Consider the following 9,510-nt stretch of genomic DNA (forward strand, 5'->3'; position numbering starts at 1 on the left):
AATTTTCCTCATATCGGTGCCGATCTGATATGGGACCGATGTATCGGTAAACCTCACGAAATCGTATCCACGATGAACAAACAGCTGTTTAGAAACAAGGCCCCTGGGTGGGCGGATAGGGATAGGTGAACTGATCCTGTCATTTTTCCTGCACCGTGACTATGAAGATACCATAGCTGTAGTAGCCCTGGTCTCTTTTGCAGGTAAAGAACGCGCCACATGTCGTCTAACATACTGCAACATGCTTGCATAGACAGAACTGAAGTCAAGTGGAAGAGTTTGGATTCTGCACGCTCATTCACACATATGAAATGCGTCCTTCGCTTTGGAGCACTAATTTTTTTTTTTCTTCTTAACCCAGGACACAGATCTCTAATGCTCTCTCTCTGTTACATAGGTGCAACAATGGATCTTGTCCTGCATGCTGCAGACTACTACTTTTTTACACCATATGTATATCCTGCCACATGGCCAGAGGATGAGCCCTTTCGACAGATTATAAGTCTCCTGCTTGTGACAAATCTCGGTGCGCTTGTCCTTTATTTTCTGTTCGCAACGCTGAGCTACTACTTCATTTTTGATCACGATCTGAAGAAACACCCCCATTTCCTGGAGGTAAGCAGGATTGCTTCTTCTTTCCCCTCTGATATAACCACTCATGAAAAAAATCACGCTTCCACTTTAAAGTAGTCATAGTTGATAGCGACTAAAAACCGATTCAGGGGGATTACTGTAAAACAGTTGCAGCATTTCCAAGGCCACATCCATGTTAGAGGTTTGGATCTGTTTAACTAAAATCAATTTTGAAAAGATCTAGTTAAACTGGTGCTGTTTCCTAATACAGAAAAGGCCTGAGTATGAAACCACAGGGGCTTTCCATTTTAAATCTCAGAGAAGGTGGTTTTGCAGGACAAAATAAAATTTGCATGTTAATTGGAAACAAGGCATCATGATTTATTAATGTGTTTAATTTTGTTGAGAAGAACAAATGAACTTTGCTTTGAATTAGGAGCAAGTTAAATGAGATATTCACGGAGGCATTCAAAATGGTCCTGACAGGGCCAGGAGAATAAAGCAAAATCCATTTTCCTAAGAATGAGGCAATTTTCTTCCTAAATTAACAGCCCCTTATGATGTCCACAGTCCACACTGTACTGTAAATTAATCCCTGTGATAAATCATCGATTTTGAACCACAGGTCTTGTGTCTAGTAATCAAAAGAGAGAACTTGGAGGTGTTGTGTGTGCTAAGGCCGTACTGCACGTACATTTTGCTGACAGACTTTATGTTGGTTAGGAATGTGAGGGGGAACATTGGACCCCTGGCCCCCATAACTCTGAACGAGTTAGTCTCTGAGGTGCCCCACACTGGCCTGCCTTCTGTCTAACTTCAGGCTAACACAGCGAACTACCTCTCTCCACATAACTATGTCAGCAAAAGCTCCAGTGAGGACACATGAATACCATGACAGTCCTCTTGTTGGCATTGCTTACTTTGTTTAAGGGAGCAGAATAAGCTGTCCTAGCAGAGGGCAAAGTTTTTGAAAATGGCCACTTCAGACCCTCACATACAACTGCAGGGCACAATACCAGTGATGCCCTACAACGTGCCATAGACGAAGGGAGAGGGGACGAAGGTATTGCCAGAGCCCCGTCCCGGCAAAGACATTGAAGCAATTTGGATTGAGCCACCTCGAGTCACAGCTTTGCTTCTGTTAGTTTAAACACTTCTGTCTATTAAACCAAATCAACACATTTAAAAATCCCCGAATTTAATCCACAATACTCCTTTATCCAATGTACCAGTAACTATAAAAAAATTCAGCTCTTTTGTGCATACACACGAGGGCTGAATAGATGGGCCTAATTCTGGCTTACTTTTGAGTGCTTGACTTTGCAGTGTTACTAATGGTGGTTTAATGAGACATTGGGTACAATCATCTGCAGGGAAGTTCTGTATATTTAAAAACAGTAAGAGAAGGAGAGAGAAATGTCCAAGAACAGAAGACACTGCACACTTGACAGGGCCCTTTTTGACTTGGCAAAGTCTATTAGTGGTGCCCTGATGTGAGTAAAGTGGGGCTTGCTTTATTTCAGGTACCACCATGGTTCTCATTAATGTTTAAGGAAACTCCCCTACTGGTTTTCTGATATCTTGAATCATCCCAGTGCCTAGGTGATGCTGATTGCAGTCAAGAATTGCTCTGCATTTGAAATCCACCAGTAATTAATGACAATCCTGGGCGGGGATGCCAAAGATTAAGTTGACTGTGGAGAAAGAACTATCTGTTTACGTGGCAGAACATAGTGAGGGAAATTGGAGTGAGTTGTAAGAAGGGTGGAAAGTAGTTTGAGTAATCTGAGTGTGGTTTGACTGATGCATTGAACTGGCTGTGGGGTGTGGGTGAAGCCGGCAGTACCTCTGCTTTCCCTGTTCTGTGATAAGTCAAGGTATTTGCTTCGGCGTTTCACATGATCGTGAACATGCGTACACATGCCCATACATACACGTGTGCACACACACTCTCTTCTTTTTAAAAATTAGAGTCTACTTGCTTTTCCCATTTAGAATCAGGTGCAGCGCGAGATAAAGACCACTGTGCAGTCCCTGCCATGGATCAGCCTACCCACCGTCGCACTTTTCTTTGCAGAGGTCAGAGGTTACAGCAAGCTTTATGGCAATATTGAAGACTCCCCATACGGTAAGGACATTGCTCAGCATCCTAGTTCCATCATGGCATTCATTCTTCCCTTCCAGCTTGCCTGTGCTTCTAGAAGCCTCATGCTCTCACCCATGCTAGCCCCTCCATTGTCTTCCAAGAACTGCCCTATCCCTCCTCTTCCCTACCTTAAAACCTAACTCGCTCTCAACAGTAACAAGTCCTTTCCTGAGCTGTCGCCCTGTCTTATTTGCCAACTTTCAGGGAGAGAGACCGTGCCTTACTTAGGGCTACCTCACTTGATGGACCTGCCCAAATGGTTTATCAATATGGATCTATTAAGCTACGTGGGCTTTCATTTTTTTACATCTCGGCGTGTTGCAGTTAAGAACTGAACCTTCTTCTGCTTGCAGGCAAGAACTACCCTGCATGCTGTCTCCGTCCTTGTTATGGAGCAGCTTGCTTCAAAGAAAGATCTCCCAAAATAGTCTGTCTTGCAGCATGGAGCTAAAATGAAACCTGGTCCCCAGGGGGTTTTGTACTTGGAATGCAAAAGAGGCTGGTTAGCTAAATTCACCCACCTCTTTCTTCTGTGCCCGCTTGAAAAGAGCAAGTATTAACCAACAGCAACCCAACCAGTTGCTGTAAAGGTTAATCTCTAACTCCTTTGGCATGTAATAAATTACACAGTGATGCGGTGTGTCACAAGAATAGCATATTCAATTATGGAGGGCTGTTTCTCTTGATAATGACACAACAGGGGGATGTTCCTATTTTCCCCTGCCTTCGCAGCAAGTAAAATCTGAGATTCCAGCAGCCAGTAGAGGGCAAAATTGATTCTGCTTTTATTTTATTTTATTTTATTTTATTTTTTATTTTTTTAAATTATTTTAAGAACTATGTGGGAGAATTCAGGGAAGGCAGAAGGTGCTGGCTAAACAGCCCTGGAGTCTGAAGTCTTCCAGGTACAAAATAAAGCAACAACACTGCGGATTCCCCTTCCTATGCCAGCCACATCCCTCAGTAGGCTGTGGTCCCTCAGCATCCTCCTAGGAAGAGTTCTGCCTTCATGACCATTCACTCTTGGCCATCTGTGCCCTGAAATCTGGTACCCAGAAGTGGGCACAGTGTTCCAGCTGAGGCCTCACCAGCACTGAGTCACTACTTCAGGCCCTGATCCTGAAAAGAGCTCAGTTGGGGCACACGAGCCTCCTTGACTTAGGGCTGTCATGCAGGAGCAAGGATCCAGGCCCGCTGCGTAAACTGAAAGACTGGAACCTAAGTCTCAAGCACACATGAATGAGGAGGAGAGTGCGATTTGGGGGCTGGTGACTCTCAAGCCTCTTAAACTCCCTTATCCATCCTGACTGTAAATTACTTGGTTTCAAGGCTTGCTTATACCACATAGCTTTGGCCACTATCTGTATGCTGGCTTAGCTATATTGGCAGTCTCCTGGCAGTGATGTGGCATGTGCTGATGCAAGAGGCTTTGCTGGAGTAGCTACACCACCTCTCCACATGGCTAAGCTGACAGAAGGCCACTTCTTTGGAGGTACTGGGGTCATACTAGGGGATATACTATATATATCCTTACATATATAGTAAGGATATATGTCCTTACTATATCAGCTGGGGGTGTGACCGTGTGTAGTATAGACCTGACCACTGGGCCTGGGCAGCTCTGTGCAAAATATACCTTTTGCTTTCAACTTGGTCTCTGCCTCCTTCAAGTTAGAAGGACAGACAAGTCATGTTGAACTCCCAGTGCCACTCCTGATTTATGCCATTGGAAGTGAGAAAACGAGGCCCCTGGCATCTGCCTCTTGTCTAGAGATCATCATCTACCCTAAAAATAGCAGCCCTCATTTATTTTTCCACTCGTGGATGATGCAGATACCAGATGTTATGACATAAATGCTTCCTCTGTTTGCACTTGCTGTATTTCATATTCCCCACACAGCAGCTGCATCCCAAACAACTAGAACGCTTAAGCACCCATCACTATTTTTATAGTGAAGCTGGTGACTTTAACAACGAAGTCCATTATGAGTAGACACTACACAACTCTGCTCTCATGGCTCCTGGTAGCTTCAGTTCTTTAATACATTTGTTAATAAAAAGCTGCTGACAATTCAGCCCATAACATTTACGTTTCCTCTTTAATGACTGGTGCTGTACAGCTCTGAAGGGCTGTGTTATCTCCCTGACATACAGCAGACTGTATGGCTCTGATTTAGTGAATTAGAGAAAATCTGACTCCAGATAGAGGCATCATGAACAGTGCTTTTAGATGTGCAATTTCAAGCTGCCAGAGCAGCCCACCTTGGCCCACAAGGTACATTTTTGCAAGTCGAGTTCCATGCCTTTTTCTCTCTCTTTTTAAGAAATGCAATGGGGACATTTTCAGGTCAACAACCACTACAATGAACCTCCCTGTGATTTTGCCACCCCAAAACTGCATTAAGAACCTGACAGTTATTACAGTAGTGTGAAGTGGTCCCAATTCTGGACTCAGCTTCACTGTGCGACGGTACAAAGAGATGGTCCTTGCCATCGAAGCAAAAGATAAGGCAATGGCAGATGCAACAAGTAGTCATAGAAGCACATGGAAGCAATGCGATGGTGCTGCATTCTCTAGGTTTCATTACTCAGGCTATAAAAAAGGCAAAACCAACACAAACCAAAACAGAAGTATGGGGGTTTTCCTATATTAAAACATTAGTGGTTATAAGAGATAGTTGTGGTAGTTTCAAGTCAGTCAGAAGGCAGGATACATATGCCCCTTTACAGACTAGCTAAATAAGATGGAGAGCAAAATCTTTCATGAACCCAAGTTCACTTCATCAGATGCCTTGTATAAGGGCAGTATTGCCATCTGACACCTCCAGGGAAGGAATCCTACCCGATCAACACATCAAAGAGCTACTCAACACAGCTCACAAAAACACTCTCATGGACCCAGAGGGATAGCCTTCCATCTTCAGCTCCCTCTGTGCAAAAATGAAGTTTATTTCCTACCTATGGGGACTTTTTACCGTCTTGTACCATCTAAACTTTTCCCAGAGCCTGACAAAGGGATTTTGATGCTGAAAGCTTGCAGAAAAGGACAGTTTTCTTGCCATTTTCCAGTTGGTCTAATAACAGGTATCATTTTGGAACCAAGAGTTCTGTTTTTTTGTATGTCTTTTTGTATTTGCTTATTGTTTGGAGTTGTCAAACTTCTGTAAATTGTACCTTTTATTTTAAGAATATTTCAGATAATCTTGCAGGGGTTTAGGTTGTAGCCGTGTTGGTCTAAGGATATAGGCAGACAAGGTTCCTTGGGTGAATTTGATATCTTTTATTAGACCAACCCAAATGGTTGGAGAATAGTTATTAAGCAAGCTTTTGGGTTCAAAAACCCTTCGTCAGGCTAAGGAAGCTGCAGCAGTTGGTGTGTGCTCTTCCTGGATGGGGTGAAAAGTGAAGCTGGGCTGGGCGGGGGAGTCAGTTGCCAGGCAGATTATAACGCATCAAAAATCCAATGTCTATGTTTAGTCCCTGATCTCTAGTATCCAGGAGGTTGATGAAATGGAGCTCATAGGCTCCTCTCTGGGAAGTGCTGTGTAAGTTTCCCTTGAGGATCAGGACTGAGCGATTGGAGAGAGAGTGGCCTTCCCGTGAGAAATGTGCCCCCACCGGTAATTGGGTGTTTCTGTCTTTGATGGATTTCCGGTGTGCGTTCATTCTGGTGCGCAGTTGTTGTCTGGTCTCTCCTACATATCTTCCATCAGGGCATTTGGTGCATTGGATGAGGTATACTACATTTCTGGAGGTGCAGCTGTAAGATCCTGGGATGCTGATGGCTCCGTTGTGGGGTGTAGTAATAGTGGGGAGGGGGTGGAGATGTGTGGGCAGGTTTTGCATTTCTTGCCATGGCACGGTCAGATAATCTTGACGCCCAATCTCATTGTCATAATCTCTTCAAATAAAGAATTAAAATCAGCTTGTTTTTTTTTCCCCCCTAGGGTGGTCTGGTGTTATCCTCAGTATGTTTTCTTTCATTTTCTTCACCGACATGTGCATTTACTGGATACATAGATTCCTTCATCATAAACTTATATACAAGGTACCCACAGCAATTATTATTTTTCTTAAGTGTAATGAAACTTAACAATAGCCTTGCAAAAAATTACTCACCCAGCTGGTCTGAGCTTGGCACTGGGAGCAGGAACTTCAGGTTGGGTCCGTTTTGGAGAGGTGCCTCCCCATGACCTTGAGTAATTCACTTCTCTCTGCCTCAATTTCCCTGCTGAAGAAATACAACTGTAAATGAACTCACAGAAACTGTAAGGGTCACTTCTAAAACACTTTGTCGATGAAAAGTACTGTATAAGAGAGGTGGCCTGTTGAGCCTGGTGACTTTTCACTTGTTTCAGGGGCCTCTGATTTGGCACTAGGTGTAATACAGGATTCAGCGGGGGTGAGGGGAGGGGAGGGTTTGCTGGTCTAGTATAAATTAAATGCTTGTCTTGTCATGGCTTTAATAGGAATATAATTAGATTCAGCCTGACCCACCACTTGAAATTCCATTGGTCTCAAAACTCTACATATAAAGCATCAGTTTAAAAATGACACACTCAGCTTTGCCATAGTCATTTGAATACAGTGGATGGCAGCGGGGGAGGTTGGGGCCTGCTTCTCCACACTGCCTTGCCTCAGTCTGCTTGTTAAGGAGAAAAGTAAGAAAGAAACACAATCAGGATAAAATATCTGTATGCTGACACCTGCAGAAGGCAGCTCAGGGCAGGGGGTTGCTTGGTGGTTGTGTGTTTCCAATCTGTGCACTAACGCGGCTCACTTTTCTTCCAGCGCATACATAAGCCCCACCACCTCTGGAAGATCTCTACGCCATTCGCAAGCCATGCTTTCCACCCCGTAGATGGCTTCATGCAGAGCATTCCCTATCACATCTACCCTTTCCTGTTTCCTCTGCACAAGGTGACTTACTTGATTCTCTACATCTTCGTCAACGTCTGGTCCATCTCTATTCATGATGGCGCTTATCTTGTCCCAGATTGCTTGAAACATGTCATCAATGGCTCTGCTCATCACACCGACCATCACGTATACTTTGATTACAACTATGGCCAGTATTTCACTTTCTGGGATAAAATCGGGGGGTCCTACAAGAGCCCATCATCCTTTGAAGGAAAGGGGCCCCATGATTATATAAAAAAGCAAAAAGAAGAATGGAGCAGTAGGCAAAATGGCCACATGGATGAAAAATTGTTAAGTGGAGATAGTCCAAAGAATGAATAGATCTCTATGCTCACTATAAAAAAGGCCCTGAATCTATTATTATTATTTACATAAATCCAGATAAAGAAAACCCCTCTCTTATAATGCCATTCTTGGAGGTCAGTCATTTCCGATGCTTATAAGGGTTGTTACCTTGGGGTTATGTAGTTAAGAACCAAGACAGTCTCTTCCAGGGGATCATTTTATAGTGCAGATAAAGCATAAGATGAGTGCAATATCTAATGTTGATGCAATAACAAAAACATTTTTCTATAGTGCTTCATGCAAATGATGGTGCGTTACAATTGGGAGCGCCTTTTCTAACATAATACCTTGGAGCCATTGTTCTGCTGTAACAAAATGGGATCCTTTACTATCCTCAAAAGCATTCCCCTATGAGTGTGACTGTTTCAGACAGGCGCTTCACGCTACAGTAGTTCATGGAGAATTTTGCTGTTTGATCCAGGGTACTACAAGTAGCATGATCCAGATAACACCCCTCTGGTATTGCATTGGTGGAATATTTGGATCTGAATGTACTTAAAAGGAAAAATGATACTCGACTGAAGTAGCACACTACTTTATATTGAGAAAGATATATTTCAAACCTGTGCCAACACATTTTTCTGCCTCTGTATACACATACCCCTGAAGTTTAACAAAAAAGGAAGCACACATATTCCAGAAACTTACTTACCAGGCACCTCCTAAAAATCAGCTTTGCCTAAAGTATAGACCATCTGAATCTAAAGGGAGCTAATGCTATTTGGGCAGGAAGTTGTGATTTAAAATAAGCTAAGAATGCCAAGAATTCCTATTTTTTAAATATAATCTTTTATGCTCTTCCTACAAAAATAAGTAATTGTGGAATTGTCTAAATTCATTTATGTATGCCATTACATTATTTATTTTTAACTAGAGCATGCATTTCCGAGCTGCTGCATTTACTACTGCCTTAGGCTACTAAGTTTAAAAAGATGAGGTCCCATTTTTAAGTCGCAAAGAAGTCTCTAATTTTTATAAGGATTAAGTAGGAAATCTTTGAAAAAAAATGAGATAACAGCATAACTTTTTTGCACAGTATATATTTTTTGCATTGTGTTAGACAATGTCATTTTATCCAGGGGAAGCAGAGAAAGTAATTTTGGTTTATATTCCAAAAACAAGACAGATTTGATCCAGCTTGTTTTGATTTACCCAAGCAAATTGTGCAGAGTGATATTTGGAAAAGAAAAAGAAGTCGTGGAGCCTCCACATAGTGCTCTGCTTCCAAGATGCCTTCAGTATTTTATAAACAGGGTAATTTCTCTAGCTTTAGATGTATCATGAATTCTCACCTGATGAAGAATTCTTCTCGAGTCTAGTTATTGTGGAGTGTTTTGACTGTTATTATTCCTGTGGAAATCAGGTGGTGGATAGAAATTCTGCAGTGATGACTATATTTTGGATGAATAAAGTGTAATTGTGCTCATTGTTTCGCAGAGTGAAATGCTTGAGCTTTCCTGTGAATATTACTTGGATGTTAACAAATTGTTTTAGTGGCTTTTGTTTAAGTTGACTGTTCCCCCCCC

The 9,510-nt window shown here is 42.6% G+C and overlaps 1 protein-coding gene across 1 annotated transcript; it reads left to right on the top strand.

The window, feature by feature from the left end:
- The first annotated feature begins 376 nt into the window (after nucleotides 1-376).
- SC5D (sterol-C5-desaturase) lies at nucleotides 377-9,410 on the top strand. Its single transcript, XM_006020390.3, has 4 exons — nucleotides 377-615; nucleotides 2,569-2,701; nucleotides 6,667-6,767; nucleotides 7,511-9,410. Exons 1-4 carry the CDS (start codon nucleotides 406-408, stop codon nucleotides 7,958-7,960), a joined length of 894 nt encoding a protein of 297 aa, XP_006020452.1. The 5' UTR covers nucleotides 377-405; the 3' UTR covers nucleotides 7,961-9,410.
- Nucleotides 9,411-9,510: the final 100 nt, after the last annotated feature.

Source organism: Alligator sinensis, unplaced genomic scaffold (genome assembly GCF_000455745.1).
Source record: "Alligator sinensis unplaced genomic scaffold, ASM45574v1 scaffold278_1, whole genome shotgun sequence".
Classification (NCBI taxonomy): domain Eukaryota; kingdom Metazoa; phylum Chordata; order Crocodylia; family Alligatoridae; genus Alligator; species Alligator sinensis.

What these genes read in the sequence shown, in the direction of transcription:
- SC5D (XM_006020390.3), top strand. Translation starts at nt 406, where the DNA reads ATGGATCTTGTCCTGCATGCTGCAGACTACTACTTTTTTACACCATAT. An exon ending in AACACCCCCATTTCCTGGAG is followed by an intron (nt 616 to 2,568) that starts GTAAGCAGGATT and finishes TTTCCCATTTAG; the next exon opens with AATCAGGTGCAGCGCGAGAT. An exon ending in TATTGAAGACTCCCCATACG is followed by an intron (nt 2,702 to 6,666) that starts GTAAGGACATTG and finishes TTTCCCCCCTAG; the next exon opens with GGTGGTCTGGTGTTATCCTC.